Here is a 21,287-nt window from a genome sequence, read left to right as displayed (position 1 = left end):
CCAACACAACGCACACAACCACACACACAAACACACACACACACACACACCCAACCACACACACACCACACACACACAACACACACGACACCAAAATGTGTACTCGCGCGTCGAAGGAGGCTGCGAGGCGGGGAGCGACGGGTAGGCGTTCTCCCACTAACCTACTCTGCAAGTAGTTAGGGGGCGGAAAGGCCGGTGTAGAAGGGCCCCTCTCATGTTTTCCGGACCCTTGTCTCTAGTAAGACCTCCGAGACACAAACCCTGTCTGCGGAGATCGAACATATGGAATGAGCACCGACAAGTACGGGTTAATCGAGGGAACGTTGATCATTTGACGGCATCGTCCTCAAGATACCATCGACACAACCAAATATAAACACATTGACACGAATATTCACAATCAAATCTCGGTCCGACTGATCGGGTGGACGAACTAGTCGAAGATCATAAACGACTATTGACACGAATATTACAATCGAATCTCGTGACGCAGAGTTTCCCCCCGGCGCGTCCCCGCGTCTCGTACTGTTCCCCCCGCGCTCTCTGGTCCGTCTTTTTTACCAATATTTTTTTTTTTTTTGTATTTTTTTTTTTNGGAACAAAGGAGCGAATCGGACGTAAAACGTTAAAGGTCTCCTGATTTAGTTTGTGAATGAATGCTTATTAGAGTTTCGGCTGGAGAGTGCGTGCGGACCTGTCGGTTAGATAACAGGCGTGTGTAAGTGCTGCATCTGTATGATACAAATGTGTGTAAAATGATACCGGGCGCTGTAATCACTCATCTGGTTACGTTATTACATTGACCACCACACCCCCCCCACCCCAAAAGAAAGGACGTATTATTGGCTTCCCCTAATTTTTTCCCCACGCCACGCTACTGCTCTGTTGCCAGATTTGAGAGAAATAAGCAACCAGGTCTATGAAAACAAGCCCCAAAGAAGCAACCCATACATGATGTTGTGTAATTTGAAACTAAAACTAAGGCCTCAGGATGACTTTAAGACTTGAACATGGTCATTTTTGTTTTGTAACATTGAATACATTTAAAAAAAAAAGTATTTAAAAAAAAAAAAAAAAAAATCCCGATCCCCGATTTTTTTCTCCCGATTCCGATCTTTTGAAAATCACGTGATCTGCTCCGATCCCCGATCACGTGATCGGATCGGGACATCTCTACTTTAAGATATTTTCCTACTGGTTTTTCTTGCTAGCCAAATGGAAATATCTCTGATCACTTGCTCACCCTGAATGCCCCAGACAATGACCAGCTATTTTCACACATGGGTGAATAGGACTTTATACACTTATCATAGGCCAAGAACATTTGATGTCCGTTTCAAATTATTCCCATTGACATACTGTACAGTTCCTCCATGTAATGTTTAAATAATTTCAGGGTTACAGTGCGAGCATGAAAGGGGATATACTCAAAGCTCAGTGTTTGTGTGGTTAATCCCTAATAAGTCATACTGCTCTCAATCTCACACATTACTCTTGTGGAGCTTCTGTACGTCTGATGCAGACATTTGGAGCATATTTACTCTAGATGCGATGGAAGGATTTTCCATATGTTGATGTTATGCACAAATGCCTACATTAATCAAGCACTCGTGATGTTTTCCCTCTTTTGAAGTTTCACCATGTTGTCTGACCCTGGCCTGGCTGCCTGATCCCCATGCCTGCCAGGTGCCTCAGCCTAAACCTGGGCTATGCTAAGAATGAAGCCGACAGGAGTTCCAGGCACCACAGTCTAGTCTCCTACCCTGTAAAAACAATCTCTTCTTCTTTCTCCGTCTTTCTTTCTTTCTTTTTATGACTCCTGTCTCCAGCCCCTCTTCCAGCCACCTCTCCAATCCCCGTTTTAGTTTTTCCTTTGAGAGTACGACGGATCCCTTTTCTCACGCTCTCAGATCAAAGAGCTGGAATATGAAAAGTTTACTATGGCGCAGAAAATGCTCTGCGATACCTACAGTGGGGTTGGCTAAAGGAGAGCAACCTGCTAAGCTTTCACAGTCCAGGCTTGTTAATGTTGCCATAAATCTTCAGTGAGACTTCCGAGCCAATCTGGTGTATTTATTGCATCGTTATTAACATAACTAACAGAGACTCTTAAGGCTAAGTGATCTTTTAATAATAAAAACTATCCAAATAATACTTTTTCATATGATTCGTCTTTGAGCAAGACATCAAGATTTAGTACTGGCTAAATGCAGTTGATTTCTTGTGGAAAAACGGACAAGAATAACATTCTGAAGTACAGAGTACTCTAAATCCCATCAATCATCAAGCGATGATTTGGAGCTTTTTCCCAGACATCCAAATACTCAGTACACATTAATATCAACAGTGTACAACATTGGTATTCAATAAAAGGCCCAGGGACTGCTTTGGGCCGTCCGCTTTGTTATCCTGCAAGTATCAGGATCACACAAAATATAAGGTATTAATGTCATGGTGAAAAGAAAGAGTACCAGCTCAGGTCCCAGATAAGTCTAAGGTCCAAAGACACAAATCAACAAGAATAAGAGTTTCAGCCTTGGTAGCAGCTCTGTGAGGCTGTATTTAGAAACAATGGCCGCTTTCAGCCTAATGCTTACATCAGCATTCTAAACAATGATTACAGGTTAATGTTAAGTATGTATAGTGTCATGTTTGTTTAGAGTGCTAGCTTGCTAATTTTTGCTAATTAGCACTGAATCCAGATGAGATCTGCACCTGAAATGTCCATATCATTCTCAGGTACCGGACATACAGGAGGCCAAGGTATAAGGTAGCTTACAAGATGGTGACAGAAATGGAGTGGAAGTGTTGCCATGGTTACTCTGGGCAAGACTGCAGCGATGGGCCAAAGGGAACCACGGACACTCGGGTCAATGGAGGGCGACCCACCGTCACGACGACGGATTTCAACACAAGCGGCGGACAAAGAGGAGAAGGTAGGGTATAGTTCTATGTCATCAGGATGTACAGTATCTTGTCAGTCTTGAGCATGAATAAAAGAATGTCTTACTTTCAGAAATCTGATATGCAAAGAAAAACTAAAAACATATATATAGCCAAAGTAATTCAGTGGAAAGAGACCAGTGCATCCTGGCCTGGGACATGTAGGCACTGTTGGCACAGCCATGAGGGTTAGGGTTAGGCTTAGGGTTATCATTGGCACTTAGCCTTCTCTGTCAATGTAGCAAGCACTGAGGAATCCTCTGTTCCAACAATTACATTTACCATCAAAACGAATAGGATATCTGCAAAAAAGTCAACGGTTTTCCCTTTAAGACCCTGAATACTTGATTTTAATTTAAGTATTTTTATAACAATAAATACATACTACACTCTTAGAAATAAGGTGTAAAAATATGTCTTTAAGGGCGGAAGTTCCACCAAAAATCTTTGAAAAAAATGTTTTCAATGAATGTTGAAAAAGCATGGGTGTAAAACAGATCCTCCCGGCCCACGTACAAGACGGTTATAAGTGAAACCTTACGAAAAGGCTATATTTAGAGTCCTGTATATCACCTTTTTCCAGCTGAGACCCTCTTTACTTCTGAATTTCTTCCAGTGTTGACAGCAAGGACAGAAACATAAAGATACATATCATTTTAAATTACTAAAACGGTTCAGTGTTTACCAGGAAACGTATAGGGAGAAATAAGATTCCAAGCACCTTTAAAACCTCTATGCACGTTAAAGGACCCCACGTTCTGCTTGTATTTAAAGACTGCACATTTTGTATTTTAAATTGGTTGTTATTCTTTGTCTCCAGGTGACAGTGGGAAGATCAGACAGCTGGAGGAAACAATCCGTGGTCTGTCCAAAGACCTCCACAACATGCAGATCGACCTCACTGGCATAAACCGGAAACTGTATGTGAATGTGGTTTCCAATACACCATGTTTCTTGTTCAATTGTATAGTAGAGTGTGTTCACATGCAAGCCTAAATTGATTTACAGTCAGGAAACTTGGCTGGCTTTACACAGTTAAACTTTAGTTAGTTGTAACTAAGTTGTATTTGATTTGCATGGTGTAAAGCTCTCTGCAAAACACTTACATGGGGAACATACTGTATATCCTTTCATGTTTATAGTAATTTATTTCGGCAGTTCAGTTAAGTGAAAGAGGGTACTTTGTTTATTAATATATATATATATATACAAAGTTGTGGGAAGAGTAGGAAGATATAAATAGTTCATCCTTAACAAGAACTTAATAGGCTGCTATATAAATACACAGTCATTGACTTAAACTGTTCACAAGAGGAATCAGCTACATTTAGACTTCATATAACTTTGCCGTATCGTTCCTGTGTATATGACATTTTTCAATTCAGCAATGTGGCAATGAATTTTTCTTTTTTTCACTTTAATGTCGCATATAGTTATTTTATGACACATGTTAGCCACAACCTGAAGATATTTAAATGTTTCTTCTGTGTAGGACTGGTCTGAATGGGGCAATTGTCCCTTCTGATGCCGCTCAGCCACATATGAAGGAAACCATCAACAGCATCCAGACCAAACTGGACCATCTTTACAACAGGACACAGGTAAACAGCATCTACTACTTTTATTTTGATTTTTTTACAGTCTTTATGTGTTAATATCAATGTGTAAATTTGCTTGCTCAGGTCCATGATCAGACCCTGCTCAACATCAACAACCACCTGGTGAATGGAGGGGGCAATGAACTCGATGGAGCGGCCAAAGGAGGAGGAGGACCCGGGGGAAAGCAGATAAACACTCTGAAGGAGGAGATACTGACGGAGTTAGAGAGAAGGGTGTCTCTTTCCTGCTCTGACTGCCAGGTGAAGCCTAATATGCAGGGAAGGTTCTCACAACTTTGGCTAACGTTATCTACAGGTTCTAATAATGTTTTAAAGAAAACGTTTTCATCTGATGTTCAAAGAACCTTTTTAGGATGTTTATTTGTTCAAATAATGTTCCTATAAGGTTTAAGGTTAACTAAGACATAACGTTTTAACTGAAACATTCAGAGGATGTTTTGAGGATGTTATTAAGGCCTGAGATGACAGAAAGTTTTTTATAAAACATTCCTTTAATGTTATGCTGATACATTTTAAGAATGTTTTTAGAGAACGTTATCCTACCTTTCAGAAGAACATTCTGGAAACCAAAAGAAAACCTCCCGCTGAAAAAATTCCTAAAACAGTGAATGGTAACATTCTCAGAATGTTTTTAGAACCAAAAATGTCTAGCTGGGATTACTCTACTTTATTATAGCCATTTTGTTTGATTTCTAGCTGTAGTTTGGGTAGCTGTGAAATGTTCATGGTTTTTATTCTCTGTGGGCTTCTGCAAGTGATTTCTGCTGCCTAAAGCACTACAAAAAAATAGCAGCCACATTCGGGCAGCAGGCAGTAAAACGAGAAAAAGACATTCCCTCGTAAACCGGTTTACCGACAAAAAATGAAACATAAGAACAGAACTGCAATAACAACACAATTGTCAAGCAGTGAAGAAGGATTTTAAAAGTGGTTTGGAAATAATAACAGGGCTTGGATTCATGATAAACAAACACTTTCTGTCTAATTTGAGGTTTCACTTGCCTTATGTTCAAGCACAATCCTGGACCCCTTGGCTGAAGCACATAAAAGGCCCCTCTCTGCTACCTACCACAGTTCCCCAACCCCTCGTTGTTTACAGTTGTTTTTCATCTTTTTTAATTTTGTCGATGTTAAGGGTTGAAAGCTGCACTTAATCTGCAGTGTTTGAATAGTTCATATAGGAGATAAAGAGAGGCTGAACAAAGCCTTTCCCATTCTTCCTACCATGTCAGATCAGGGTTATACTTTCTTATATATTTATCTAAAAACACATATATTTATTTAATTGAATTTCCTTTTAATTCAGTAAAGTTTTACTCTTGTCTCAGTGAACATTGTGCAGCTAAATGTACATAGGTAAAATTGTTTAGACTATTGGCAAGAATAAGGAGCAGAAGTAGGGTTCAGAACAGAACCCTAATTTTGAAGGAGCTCTTTGACCTTTTAACGGAAATAGTTAAAGCACTAACTAAAAACAGACCCCTGACTTTGTGGGCCTCAGCATTAGTTAATCTATCCATGTGTGCTATAAAGGGGCTATGCAAGTTCAGGTGTTCATGATTTGTTTGTTGATATATATATCAGTCAACAGGATTACAGAAAAAATAAAGGGCCGATTTTTAAGTAAGTAGTTTGAAGGGTTTAGCATTGGCCAAGGAAGAACCCATTAATGTTTTATTGGATCAGAATGCACTAGTTGTTTTTCACTTTCCAAAACATAGTGAGATAAGGCAGAGTTCTGCGCTCTCCGAGAGTCCTGATTTAGACCTGCCAAATGTTGATATTAACTGTAGGTGGGCACCTTACTCAACATGATGCTCAGTGGGCGTGATTTGAAAACACTAAGATAGCAAGTTACGAATAACTTACGAAAGGACCATTGCCATTCACGTTAATCTAAAGATCCAACTGAAACAACTGGTTAAACTAATTCAAGTCCTCCTATTCTCTGTTCCCTCCAGGCCGGTGTAGAGGACCTGAGGCGCCAGCAGCAGGAAGACAGGGAACGAATCCAAGGTCTGGAGAAGCTGATCAGCTCCATGGATGTACACCTGAGGCAGAGCCTGGACATCTCCCGCAGTGAGACCCAGCGCTCCCAGGCCTGCTGCAACACTGTCAGTGAGCTTGAGAAGAGGCTGTCGGGTCTTGAGGTCCGTGTCACCTCCATGGCTAACAAGTGTGACACAATCAAAGGGCGGCTGGATAAGGAGTTAGCTGGGACCGGTGGAGGAAAGGGAAGAGTGACAGAAGACAGGTTGAATGGCAAACTGAGAGAACTGGAAAAGAGGGTGAATAACACAGTGAGGAAGATAGAACAGAGGTGTACTAACACCGGGAACAATGTGAAGGACAATGTCCAGAGGGACGTCACGCAGCTGCGCAACATGGTCCTCAGTCGGCTGGATGACCACAGCTTCAAGATCGGCAAGATAGAGCTGGACGTGTCTGTTCTCGGAGATACGGTCACTGACCACAGTCGGCGTTTAAGCCAGCTTGAGAACATCACAACCTTCCTGGACAGAAGGTTAACATCGACCACAATAATGTGCAATGAGACGTGCGGGCCGAACGGAAAAGACCGTAAGACAGATGACACTGTGAAAACATTACAGTGGAGAGTTGTTGCCAACCAAGACGACATCAAGAAGTTTAACACTAAGTTAAATGACCTGTCCGTGACAGGGGACTCAATAATTGACAGAGTGATCAACTTAACAAATTATGTCAAAAAGATAATAGCTGTGACAGGGGAGAGCGGTGAGAATTTCAACCGGATTGTCACGGAGGTTGAAACGTTGGGAAACGATATAGAGGATTGTTCTGTTTGCAGCAGTATAGACGAGGACTTGCGCAAGCTAGCCAACTCCACCGAGTTTGGCCTCAGCAAGTGCCAGTCAGATCTGACTGATCTGCGGAAAAAGGTGAACTCAGGAGAAACTGTCTGCTCTCATGTGTGCTCCAACCTTCAGGAGGAAGTGGGACGACTCAGAGAGGAAGTGGAGGAGTGTACCGGACAGTGTAAGGTCAACATCAACGATCTGAAGAAACGCCTGGATGGTCATGGTGTCCACAATGGAAAATTAGGAGGCGATCTGAAGTCCATCCAAGGAGAGCTGGCTGAGGTCATAGTCACGTTTAACTCCATCAATGACACTCTGAAGGGTCTGGGAAGGACTGTTCAGACACATGGGAACACGCTGACTGATCTGACCAACTCCAAGGACAACATCTTCTCTGAGGTAAGATGATATGGTGATGATGCAGATACCATATGTGGCTATGCAGCTGACACATATACTGTTTTAATAAAATACTATAGTGTATACTTATATACTGTATATATAGTTGGCCTTTAAACTAAAGCACTGTTTTATCATGACCAGTGTCCTATGTTGTATTTCCCAATGAGTATAACAATAAAAAAAAAAAAGTATGTTCCCTTTTCAGATTTCACATGGATTTTTAAAGAGCCCTGTTATAGCCAAGAGTAAATAAAAACCCATACACTGTAATATAAGACAACATAGTTCGTTTTTTCTTTCTGGCCTGCCAAAACTTCAGAAAACATTCTACAGTAAAAGCCAATCAGATGTTGCTCCCCTTCCTACGGTATGTCACATGCAGTACATAGGAATGCTGTCGGAGTATCTGACTCCAATGCTTAAGAATAACCTTTGCAAAGGTGAAACACATTATCTCTCAGGTCAATCAGAGTTTATTCATTATTTTACAAAAACAAGACTTAAGGCCTTTGCACAGTATTGCAGTTTAAGCTTCTGCATTGTATTTTCCATATAAATCAACCAATCACATTTGCCTGTATTCCTACGGATTATAAAACAGCAACACAGAGGATCTGTAGTGCAAACCAAGACACTCAAATAATAACTCCTTTCAATGTTGATAAAGGCAGAACATACCAGATCCACTCCTACCAATTTTTTACTTGAAATATAAGTGCTAGATACATAACATTCAAAGGCGAGTATTTAGTGTAATTGTGTTGTCTATTTGTCAAGCCCCTGGGGTGTAAACACCTTACGTGTGTGTAGCCATGCTAGTAGCCTTGCAAGGCTGCACAGCAGTTCTTTGAGCTAAATGCTAAAATGCTCAATATACTTGTGGTTAGCTGGCATGTGCTTATTTTACAGGCTTAAAAACGTATTATAGCTGAGGCTGGTTGGAATTTCGTTGGTGCTTTGATGTTTTGGTAATTTTCAAAATATACAATACGTTTCAAAAGCAATACATCAGACTGTGGAAGACCGGCTGCTGTGCCTCAAAACATATCGCTATTCTGACTAAAAACAATTAGTTAAAATAATAATTATGCTTTCTAGCACAATATAATTATCCGCCATGTTACTTGTTGAACATGACCCCTCAGATTTATCACGTTACCCCATTGGGCATCTCGAGCCACATACTACATGTAGAACTAGCCCCCTCAGAATCAAACAAAAAACATCAAGCTACCCTATTATGATAATGTTGATGGTAATGCGTTTATTATCTCATAATGTGTCTATTTATTAAATGAATGTACATATTGAAGGGAAGCACTCTTTATGGACTTTAAAACAAACAATGGTTATCTTGGCAACAGTGCTTTCACATAATGTTGTTATAGTTAGGAAAATATTTGAGCGTGTTACAATCAGTTATGTCTTCTTGACAGACATGGCTTGAATAATAGACTTACATATTTTTGTGTGCATAAGATACTTTAGGAAAATAAATCATCTTCACACAAAGATACAAAAAAAGTATGTTTATTTTAAAAAAGGATCCAAAATACACACATTGACACGTATCTACATTCTCCTCAAGGTACACGATTTGCAGAAGGAGCTGACGGATCACGTAGATGACTCGAAGATTCAATTCGACAACATGGGCAAAGAGATCCAAATAATCAGGAGCAACTATGTGACGGAGGTGGGGGAGTGCCGGCAGTCCAGCGACGGCTTGGACAGAAGACTCTCGAAGCTGGAGGGAGTGTGCGGACGTTTCGACTCTTTTTCAGACAGCCTGGTGAGGATCAAGGAGGGCCTGAACCGACATGTGTCTGGGCTCTGGAGCTGCGTTAATGGACTCAACGTCACCGTAACGTCTCAAGGAGATCACATCAACAATATCCAGAACGTCCAGCTGGTGAACGTCCACTCAGACATTAACAGACTGAACTCTTCAGTGTTGGACTTGGCCAAGGAGTTCCACAGTTTCATAGAGCAAGACTTCATGGGTGAGTCGCAAGGGGACCAAGGGCATGGAATTTGACTTTTGGAGAAGAGATCCTCAAAAAGGGAGGCTAGGTCTGGGGAAAAAAGACCAAAGAAAGAATTCAAACTGTCATCTTGAGAAGCATGTACTTAAAAAGTCTGCAATATGTCTGAAAGAGGAGTTTTAGTAAACATGAGGGTGAAAGGCTCATCCTGAGGCATCGCAATGTCTTAGCTTTGTTTGGCTTAGTTTAGAAATATCCTTAGAGAAAATGCTAAAGAAGATTTTCAGAAGTTTCCCAGCTGCGATGTCTCATTAAACATTATTCTCTCCTAGGTCCACCTGGTCTACCGGGCCCCCGTGGAGAAAAAGGCGAGAGTGGAATCCAGGGTCCCATCGGATCCCAAGGGAGGGTGGGACCTCAGGGCAGAGAGGGCAGGCAGGGACAAGCTGGACCCCCAGGTAAAGACAACAATATTTGTTTGTTTTTTGTAATTTCATTACTTTCAGATCTTTGTCTCGTCACATATACTAGGGAAATATTCTCATAAGATTAAAATAAAGTTAGGGTTAGAAAGAATGCAAGAAACAGCTAGAATGATTTTTTTGGATGATGTACTCACTGTTTTTATCTTTCATCTTACTCCTCAGGTCTCAGAGGTGAACAGGGTATGTGTTGATCTGACTAATCAGCAGATGAAAGCAATTTTTACTGTGTGACCTTTATTTCATCCCTAATTCTACTCTCTTGTTTACTCCACCGTGATCAGGACTTGCAGGGTCTGATGCCCACGTGCCACGCCTTTCTTTCTCTGCGGCACTGACTCGACCCATGAGAAGTGCAGGAACCATTGTGTTCAACGAGATCTTTGTCAATGAAAATAACTCCTACGATCCCAAGACAGGTGAGCCTTAGTTCAGTCACAAAATCAGTACTCCAATTTACCTAAAGTAAAAGTTGTTATTTTTTATGTAAAACCTACATTAGCTGTGACAAGTAGCAACTAATGTAATATTCTTCTTATAAATATGTTATGTAGGTAGTAGGTGTTTTTGAGCGATGAATTTGCACATCAAAGTGTTTTTCTGAACTGTTTTTTTGACACAAATGCTTTCACTAAGAACGAAAACATGATAGGTGAAGTTGATTTTCTGAGCTTCCACACAGCGAATGAAGGCATCAACCAATCACGTTTTGCATAACTGGATCTCATCTTCAAATGTACAGTTTAGTAGTTTAGCCTTAGTTGGAGTTGTGCCTATATTTATAATAGTACAATAACATAGAGGCTTGTTGTCCAAATTTAAATGTGAGCCTTTATTATTCCTTTTAACTTAGAAAAAGGCAGTGAATACCAGACCATCTCTTTCTGTTTTTCTTTCTGCACACGGCCCCTTATCCAACCTGCAAATATTATTTTTCATCAGAAGAAAAAGTGCTGGAGCGGCATTCTGTTGTGCTCCGTCAGCCCTATTCCCCTGAAATTGACCTTCAAAGTTCATGAAAATTACTCAATAAACAATTCTACATGACAGCAAATGCACAATTTTTAGATTAAATATGATCTGCTTCCCTCCTCCAGGTTACTTCACAGCTCCAGTGAGTGGGAAGTACTTCTTCAGCGGCATCCTCACGGGCCACAAGAACATGAAGATCGAGGCCGTGTTGTCCAAGTCCAACACTGGCGTGGCCCGTGTGGACTCAGCCGGATATCAGCCTGAAGGCCTGGAGAAGCCCATGGCCGAGGCCAAACACATCCCTGGAGCTCTGGCTGTCTTCAACATCATCCTGCCCATGGAGGTCGGGGACACCGTCTGCATCGACCTGGTCACGGGCAAACTGGCATTCTCCTCGGAACCGTTGACCATCTTCAGTGGGATGCTGCTGTACGAGACCATCTGATTGGATCGAGTCCCATTATAATCAGTCTCTCTGGGGGAAACTTGCAACATGAGAGCATTGTAGTTGGACTCAAAAAGAGCCACTGCCTGAGCAGTCAAAGAGACTGAAATAGCTGGACTGAATGAATTCAGCAAGGAAAGAAATACGTTATAATTTTACCTTACGTGCTATGAAGGAAGGACAACAAAAAGTTGTTTCCAACCACAATCATTTTGGTGTGTCTCAAAGCTTTAAGGAAACTATTTGTGCAAAGAGCCATTGTGTTTTTTATTCTATGATGTGTTGTCTTTAGAAAAAGGCCACTGAAGAGTTATATTATAATTACATATTTCACGCTGTTCTTTAAACTTGAATTCTTCCCTGATTCCAGCAAGATAGCCTTCAGGTCTTTCTTGTGTCAATGAGAGGACAAAGGGTCGTAATGAAAAAAGATTAAAGATGTGGACGTCTTTCTGCTTTTATGTGTAATCTGCCCACAGCATATCACATGTTCAGAGGTCATTGCATACCATTTGTTCCTGTTTATAACATAGTTTATTTTTCTCCATGCTCACAGTTTCACTTTGACAAGCAAATTCCCAGAAACACAACACTGACTGCCAATTGTTTTGGAAAACATGCACAGTTCAAACCACTATTCTTTAGAAGGAAGTGCACAAATTAAGTCACTGACAGTTCATCCTAGAAAACCACAGGATTTTATAGATCCTATATCAGCAAAACAATAAGCCCATTTTAGGACATCAGCTATGCCCAGAGAAGAAAGGAGGAAAGTGGACAGGGGGAAGAATGTCTTTTTTTTGTACCTCTGTCCTAATAAGGGCCATCTTAACTCGGTGGAGGATCAAGTCGTTGAAGTTATGAGGCTGTTACTATCATTCTATCTTACTGTGGAATTCTTGTGTAAAGCTAAGAATAACAAACAATGAAACTGAACCCTTGTCTCTATGCAACAAATCCCATGTCTTCCATGAATACACACACTTCCTGCCTTTAGAAGTCTTATTAAAAATGTCTCCAGAAGGAAAAATGTGCCCAATATCAAGTTCGTATATATTTTTGAATGGAATTTAAAAGGAATATTGCACATTTTGTAGACAATACAACAGATTGCCTTATATCTGATTACATGTACCTTACGGTGGATAATACATTTTCCTTATTCAGTGTGGGAATGTTATTTTATGGTTCAATGCATTGTATAACCCCGAAGGAATGTAAATATTTTTCAGCCTGTATCATATTTGTATGAGTTACCACTTCACAATACATATTGTGTATGTTTTGTATGTTTTTGCCACAAGTGTGCCTCAAATACAGACACCCAACATGTTTTACACATCTGATGTCAACAGTCTCACTTTATCCTCTTTGTGTTCCTTTATTAAATGAGCAAGGATGTGCCAGGTTCAACTCTCCTCTCAAATCTCTTTCTCTTGACTTCAGTAGGTTAATTTTAGCTCAAGACTTCAAGGAGATGATTAAAAAGTGTTTTCTTATGCTGCACTGCAGTGACACCTTGTGTTCAGCTTTATGTTCCAAATGCTGTTGCTGAAGAACCTTTTAAGAAGTCCCTTGAAGGAAGTATTTTAAGGAGTATACCTTGTCTCTCACATTGTTTACGCATTCATTACTTATCAATGGGAATTGCAGGTCTCTTTATTAACCTCTCTGTGCTTAATAGCTGTCATTTCAGTGTCACTCACACAGACAAAGTCATCCCCAGGACTATGTAAAATGATCCATGCACCAGTGGTCAAAGGCAAAGAACCAGTCATTCTACAGTAGGCTACTTAAAGATGTAGGGTGCAGATGAGATGGGATGTATATAAACATGTTTATTTTTGGTAGTTCTGTGTGGTTCCAGGAAGACTAGCATCACTTTGTGGAAGCTAATAAGGGTCCAAATAAGGCATGACAAATATTGATTTCTGTCCTGTCAGAAAAATCTGATTGTGGATGATGATATCGTAAACTGTATCAAATTGATGATTCCCAACAAGTGGCACTTCTGAAATGTAACATCTAGGCAGAAGTGGAAGAGTTCAGATATTCTATTCAAGCAAAAGTATTAACATCAATGTGTAAAAATACTCTGTTACAATTCAAATACCTGTATTTATGTTTTACCTAAGTAAAAATGCATAGGTAGTAGTGGCAATCAAGTACATTTGAAATATTTTTGGACTCAAATATATTATATCGCATGATTATATTTGTTGATCCATAAATGTGAAGTAATTTTATTTTGCAACTGGTAAAAACCTAACTTCAATTAATTGGATATGAATCCATGATAGATAGTACATTGTCATGTATTAGTTTTATTTCGTTTTAATAATAATTTAAACTTGAAAATTAACTAGTAACTAATGTTGTCATATAAATGTAGGGACGTAAAAAGTTTGCTTTAAAAATGGAGTGGAGTAGAAACAAAAGCATTATAAAATGCAATTACTCAAGTATCCTTCATGTGCGTGAAAATTGTAATTAAGCACAGTACTTCACAAAATGTAGACAGTTACTGCCAACACTGCATTTAGATAATAAAGTGTGGCTGGTGTCAACCCTAATCCATTATGTTGAATGAATATAATTAAAATGTGTTTATGTATATTTTTACTTTATCTATATGTTAAATATGCTCTATGATATGCGTTAGGTAATGTACATATTGCATTGCCAGTCGAATATCCAGCCACAAGCTTCTTATTACCGAGCTCATGTCCAGCACTTGAAAGCATCATCAGACACCACCAAAACACAACATATCCGGGATTCCCACGCGGGCCGTTGCCATGGAGCTGAGTTTGTTTCTATTCTCCGGCTTCCACAGAGTGAAGGGTTGTGCTTTAAAGTAAAGTAAGGACTGTGTAGAAAATGTCGGCGTAACTCAGACTGTCCTGGATGTGCTGGGTACACGAACGAAAAAGTGCAACGACTTTTCGAGTTTTAAGCACGGTAAGAAGCGCGTGCCAAACAAGCACACTTAAACAAGCTAACGCTATTTACCTTCAAACTAGCTTAAGGTGTGCAATTGAGTTGTTGTGTATCATAAGTCAAGGTTTATCACGTTACATTGGCTTTTTGCGTATTTGTATGCCGCCAAATATTATTTGTATGCGTTTAAGGCGTTACTTTGTCTTGTTCTAAATAAAAGTGTAACATTAAGGTCAAAACAGGTCAACGGGTAAGGGGTTATACGGAATTAGATGTTAATTTACACAGGTGACGTTTACAATCATATCTATTTGAATTAAGAAAATTGTAAATAAGTAGCTAGTAACTAGCTTACATACAATGTGGTGTAACGCCACTGTATGTGCAGAGGTGGGACTAAGTACTCAGATATTTTACTCAACGAAAAGTAGCAATAATACAGCGTAAACATACTAAGCTAGAAGTAAAAGTCTTGCATTAATTGTTAAGTAACAAATTGTCTTAAGTAGAAGTAAAAGAGAAAAAGTATTATTTAGCATCAATGTACTTTAAGTACCGAAAGTAAAAGTACTCGTTATGCAGAATGGCCCATTTAAGCACCATACTGTATGTTTTACATTTTTGTATTATAAGTATTTATGCATTGATGTGTTCATCACTTCAATGTTGCTCTTTGTAAAAGTGGGGTTTAACTTGCAGAAGTTACTAGTTACTTCTGCAAAGTAACAAGTAACTACATATTTAAAATAAATGATGTAGTGGAGAAAAAGTAAAACATTGGCCTAAATGTATTGGAGTAAAAGTATAAAGTACCATAACGTGAAAATACTCAACTAAAGTACCTCTATTTTATTACTTAAGTACATTACTTAAGTACATTACTTTAGTAAATGTTCTTTACATTTCACCTCTGGTAATATCTGAGTAAAACTGAGCTGAAACTGCAATTTAGCCGTAAGTTAAAGTAGAAAAAAAACTTTAACTTACGGTAAAATATTGTACTATATTAAAAAAAGATTACGGCCATTTAACTTTAACTTCCTATGTGTATATAAATATATTTATTTTACCTTTCTTTTGCTCATTCTCAATCATGTTATTTATAATTGTTATAATCTTTTGATTTTCTTTTTTAATGTCATAATATTCTTTAATGGAGCAATTGTCCCAAATCCAAGTTTCCTTTACCTGAAAAAAGTGTTCTGATTCTGAAAACGAGTTTTTGGTGAAGTAACGTGAACATGGAAAATAATACGATGCTAAAACAAAGCAACGCAGGTTTGATTTACTGACTTTCTGCTATGCTGTTTCACAGTCTGTTGTTCAGTGACACACAACATGTGTGCTCCGAGGTTTGATTTGTTAATCAACTATAAAAACCCATTGTAAAAAATCAGCCTGGATAATACTGACTTTTAAAAAAAACACACATTTCTTCCGCCCTTGAACAGAAGCTTGTTTGTCTGCATTTTTGTCAGGAAGTCATATGTCTTTGTTTTTCTTTTAAACCAGCCCCTCTGACACTATCATGAGTGGCAGAGTCGCAGAGGGCCACCTTCAGGTCCTACAGATTTACCGCCTGCTGCAGTGCGTCCATGAAGGGGATAAGGCTCACATCGAGAAGATGGTGAACCTCGGGGTGAAGAACCTCATCAATCTCACTGAGCCACACGAGGGCACAGGGGCGCTTCACGTGGCAGTGTCAGCCAACAACCAGGGTGATGTGCCTCTTCTTTACTCAGTGACATTCAGTGGTGGAAGTGGAACATATAAGAGTTTTCAGATCCTTCACTTAAAGGTGGGGTAGGTCATTTTGGAGAAACCAGCTCGAGTGCGCTAGAATTTGAAAGCATACAACCGAAAAAGATCTGCCCCTTCCTTACAGAGCCCCTCCTCCAACACACACGAACGTGCACATGACCAATGAGGGCACGAGATAAGTTTGTGCACAGATGGAAGGCTGACAGGCAGGTAGGCCATCCAGATATTTTAGCCGCCGGCTAAAATGATTGGTCGTGCATTTTACAGCACCACGGCTTCAAAAGATGATATTTTTCTATGTATTTTTTGTCAAAGCACTTAAGATATTCATTGCTATCGGGATGTTAAGAGCATTCCATGGAATATGACAAAAAGTGTATCTCGAGCCGTTTTCTCAAACTTACCTACCCCACCTTTAAGTAAAAGTATTAATACCACTCTGAAAAAATACTCTCATACAAGTTGAGGTATGCAACAAAATGTTCCCTTTCATTGTTTTATGATAAAAGAAAATGTTTTTATATTGGTCTGACACCATTATCTTATATATCCATATATATATATATATATATATATATCCATATATCTTATTATGCATATTGCTTTATGTTGCACTTTACTGCTGCAGAACTGTCTGGTTTGCTCATTTGAACTCCCTTGTACACGGTTTGATGATTTCATCAAAATAAATACTTCATATTTCTCTGAAATCATTATGTTTGTAGCTTTGTCACTGTTAAAATCATGTTTCTCACACGTTTCACAAAAAAACCCAGAGGAAAAGCGCTGCTTTCCGCTTCGTGATAATGTATTTTTGTGAAAATCTAAGATGTTTAAAAAATAGTTAATTTATATTAAGAAGTAGGAAAGTTGTCTCAACCCCTAAAGAAACAATGAATTATTTAGTTAATAAGAAAACATTTTATTAATGATGTTTGTTTTTTACAAGACAGGAAAAGCAAAGAGTGTTTTTTTTGTTTTTCTTGAGTTTATTGATTACATCTTAATCTTCATCCAAGGCATTTTTGCTGTACAGTAGCTTCAGTAATGTCCTAATTACAAAAGTGTGTTTACATGCTAATAAGTGTTAGTAGTTTGTAAGATGAATCTACCAGGCCATAATATGTACTGCAAACTAAAAAGTCATGTTTCAAAGTGACTTTATTATCCTGACTGTTTCTCTTCCCCACATGACTCCTTACAGACTTGGTCAGCTTCCTTCTCTCCCAGGGAGCACACCCTAACATCCAGGACAAAATGGGCCGCACTCCGGCGATGCTGACTGCAGAGCACGGCAATGATGTCATCATGACACTGCTGATCCAGAACAACGCTAATCTGAGACTCCAAGACTCAGAGGGAAAAGGTGAGCAATACTTAGTACTCACCTTTATATTGTAAGAAAGATTGATATTTATAAATGAATACAAAGTTTTATTTTTCTGATAATTTGTGGCAGACTTTAAGATCTCTAAGAGGGAAGCTCCAGTAACACAAAGGGGTCAAACGAAGCTAGTATAACATGTACTGTCATGTGCCCATACTTATCTGTAAACTACATTATACAATGCAAAGTGTCAGACAGGTGCGCAGAATTGACCTTCATTGTCAATAAGGTATATGGCTTTAATCCGAGAGGTAGATGAACAGCCCTTCCACTCATGTATTCTCATTTAGCTTCAAGTGTCGATTTCTCAAAGAGACGGGTTTCCATCTCAAGTTAAACCATCGGGTTCTTTGAATGCCTTGTCTTACAACTCATGAAAATGCATGGTGCTTCTGTTTACATATTGATGAGGAGATGGTAGCCTGGACAACTCCAATAAGAGAGTCTAAAGTTCTTCTTCAGGACCTTTTTTAAGTAGTTGTGATAATGATCCCAATTACAGTGTGTCCGGGGCATCGATTACTGCAAATGGCTCTCTTCGGAGAATGAGCTTCAGTTAGGAAGAAAAGTGTTTTTGCGTGTGCTTGTGTGCATGAATAATGATTTTTTTATAAGTACTGTAGTTTCTATGTGTATGTGTGTGAACAAATGTGCGCTTGTGTGAGACCGCATGGGTACACCTAATTACAGATCAACCCCTCATAGTGATCCGCTCTTGTGAAACATGCTGAGTAACCTGATATCCTGACTCCCAGAGGGCCGGTTCGGCCCGGTGTCAACACTCACAGACAGCCTCAGGCTGAGTCTCAATAGTTACACCTTTTCCTTTCTCAATACAGCGCAACAGTTATGGATTTGTTGGCCTAAACACACATAGACATATTGACACATTTAAAACCATGTTATTTTACTAGCTTACACCTTTAATCCTGCAAGCTAACAAGCCTGCAAGCTAACAAGCTCCGTTGTTCACCTAATACAACAATCTTTAAGTATATTAGATCTGAAAATGAACTGCTGTACTCTGCCAACATTTTTTATTATTATCATTTATTAAATCATTTAAAAATGTTTGGCACTCTTTTCTCTATTGGACAGTTTGGGTTGTGTCTACTCTAGGGATATCAAAATATTACATTTATCTGTAGCCAATACAATTCTAGGTAACAATATCATCGCAATATTTATAGTCAATTTCAATAAAAAAGAAAAAATGCTAGCGGTCAAATTCAGCTTTTACTTTTTGTCCTTTGAGTATTGCCTCTTTTATTGTCAAATCAATTACACTTGAAATATTAGCAAAGGGAGTTAGACAGAGACTTTGACCATAACTGTATATATATATTTATAAAACGGACAAGTCAAATCAAGCAATCTGATTGGTTCTTAGCCGTGATATACTGAGCGTATACCACGGGTAGAATTGTAAGTTACTTTTCACAACAAGTCAGTATCCCTCCGCGTCTGAGAAAAACAGTATACCGTTGGGCTGAAAAGAAGCATACTGGAACAAGAAAGCAGCGGAGAAGTAACGGGGCAGAAGCTGGGCAGAAGCCCTCCTTTTTGACGCAGCGGTCCAGACATAGACATCAAACGGCAAAACATATTCAGTGTGCAGTTCCTTTGGCATTAGGGCAGGGATATCTAGATAATTTTGAAGGTTTAACATAATTAATTGTGCTACTTTTAAAGCAAGCAACGATGTTTTCAAATCTGTAATCAAAGAGGTCCGCAAAAACGCTATCGACCAATCAGATTGCTTGATTTGACTTGTCAGTTTTATAAATATATTTAAATTTCTTCCGTTACGAAACAAACTTACAAAGCATAAAATGGAAACATTTGATTAATGTTCGGACCTCGGGGGGTCGTAACTATAGTATGGGAGGGATGGAATTGAGGCAGTGCCTATCTCCAGAAAAAAAAAGCACCTAAACTACGACATGCAGAGCTACGTGAAGAGCAGGTAGACCACTGGAAAAGTGCACCATTCAAAACTTCTGATGCGGGTCTTGAAACAAAGCAGAGAAATTATGGACCGTTAGTGGCCCACAGGTGCGAAAAGCTCTCTCCTCCAGAGCTACTGGAAGCCCAAATCTTCGGGGGACCGGGAGAAAGTGGAGCAATATTCTCGCCACGCCAAGCAACAGCTTCGAACAACCTCAACCTATACAAGTGCCAACGTAAGCCATGCTACTGATGCTGGACAGTTTTTCAGTGGATGCACAACAAACAGCAACATACACATTAATCGTTAAATAAACAGCCAAAGAATGGACTCAACGCTCTTCCTGTCTAATATGTTCCGCTTGCTGTAGTGGTTGTGTGCATAGCAACCACCCTTGCACTATGTTTCTGTGAGGAAGGCAACGGAGGGACTATTTTATTTTGAACATCATTATTTACAATAAAAAACTATTTAAATTAGAGTGTGTATTTTTCTTTCATATTGCCACACTTGGTAACCTCCGCTTCGCGTCGGGCCGAACCACGCCCCTTGCTGTGATATAATGAGCCCATATACCACGGGCCCTGTCGTGAGCTATTGCTTAAATATATATATATTATATATATATATATATATATAATATATATTATATATAATATTCCCTTTTAGGGCACTGGGTTATTTACTCAACACCATTTGGGATTTTTCTAAAATGTTCTCACTTATCATCATAACTGTTATATTGAAACAGCCTAGTTTACAATAGAACCAGGACACAATGATAAAGACAAATATTGTCCCTGTTTTTGTGCTTATACAGTTTATCGGCTAAAATGGACACCTCTTGACCAATTATTTAGATATATGTTGATTATAAAGATTCTCCTTGAGATGCGTTTTTTCAATCAGACATCTTTTTTCTTGACTCAATCCTCTATCTCTCACTTTAAATGCCACATTGGATGGCCACAGCAATGACCTGAGGCATTATGTTTTCTTATAATACTGGTTGGTTTAATACTTTATTCCTCATTGTTCATTCGGGACATTCTGCAGTCTGCTAACCGTTTGGACAGAGTGTTGCTAGGGTGTCCTTGATCACGGGACCATTTCCACTCATATCAATTCCCACAGAATGGGAAAGTCTGATATATTTAAACAACCTCAGCTGTGGCAAAGAACACATTATTTAGTTAACTCCATCCAAATATCTCAGGATCGCTGGAGAGAATTTCTCCAATGTGTCACAAGCGTCACTTTGGATCCAAAAGATGCAGTCATTACATTTTGCCCGTTCAAAAGTCAACATCGCACTGACCGACCGGTGACCTCTTTGTACCTCCATATAATTTAAATGCTAATTAATGATGGAATTCACACAAATGTCTAATAGAGAATACAATGAGAATAAAACATTTTGGGACAGACATGGATGACTGCATAACATCACTGGTTGGCTGAGAGACAATCATTCTATTTAATTACCCTCTGACACCTTTCTTATCTCACTTTAGGAGTGCATAATCACTGTATCTACCCACTGAGCGCCACACCCGCTGCGTG

At 39.3% G+C, this 21,287-nt stretch overlaps 2 protein-coding genes across 2 annotated transcripts in view; both read left to right on the top strand.

The window, feature by feature from the left end:
- The window catches only part of emilin1a (elastin microfibril interfacer 1a), a 60,737-nt gene extending 47,637 nt beyond the window's left edge, over nt 1-13,100 (top strand). Inside the window, exons 3-12 of the mRNA XM_010793529.1 lie at nt 2,740-2,936; nt 3,764-3,863; nt 4,436-4,544; nt 4,626-4,802; nt 6,524-7,801; nt 9,393-9,807; nt 10,122-10,247; nt 10,437-10,454; nt 10,556-10,690; nt 11,369-13,100. Of these exons, the coding sequence (XP_010791831.1) occupies nt 2,740-2,936; nt 3,764-3,863; nt 4,436-4,544; nt 4,626-4,802; nt 6,524-7,801; nt 9,393-9,807; nt 10,122-10,247; nt 10,437-10,454; nt 10,556-10,690; nt 11,369-11,688 (2,875 nt within the window). The 3' untranslated portion in view covers nt 11,689-13,100. The remainder of the gene's footprint in view (nt 1-2,739; nt 2,937-3,763; nt 3,864-4,435; nt 4,545-4,625; nt 4,803-6,523; nt 7,802-9,392; nt 9,808-10,121; nt 10,248-10,436; nt 10,455-10,555; nt 10,691-11,368) is intronic.
- Nucleotides 13,101-14,504: 1,404 nt separating this feature from the next.
- The window catches only part of ankef1a (ankyrin repeat and EF-hand domain containing 1a), a 56,938-nt gene continuing 50,155 nt past the window's right edge, over nt 14,505-21,287 (top strand). Inside the window, exons 1-3 of the mRNA XM_010793462.1 lie at nt 14,505-14,649; nt 16,141-16,346; nt 17,594-17,755. Of these exons, the coding sequence (XP_010791764.1) occupies nt 16,157-16,346; nt 17,594-17,755 (352 nt within the window). The 5' untranslated portion in view covers nt 14,505-14,649; nt 16,141-16,156. The remainder of the gene's footprint in view (nt 14,650-16,140; nt 16,347-17,593; nt 17,756-21,287) is intronic.

This window comes from Notothenia coriiceps, unplaced genomic scaffold, assembly GCF_000735185.1.
Source record: "Notothenia coriiceps isolate Sejong01 unplaced genomic scaffold, NC01 NC01_scaffold00037244, whole genome shotgun sequence".
Lineage (NCBI taxonomy): Eukaryota > Metazoa > Chordata > Actinopteri > Perciformes > Nototheniidae > Notothenia > Notothenia coriiceps.
Note: the sequence above shows the minus strand (reverse complement) of the source record. Positions and strands in the feature narration are given on the sequence as shown.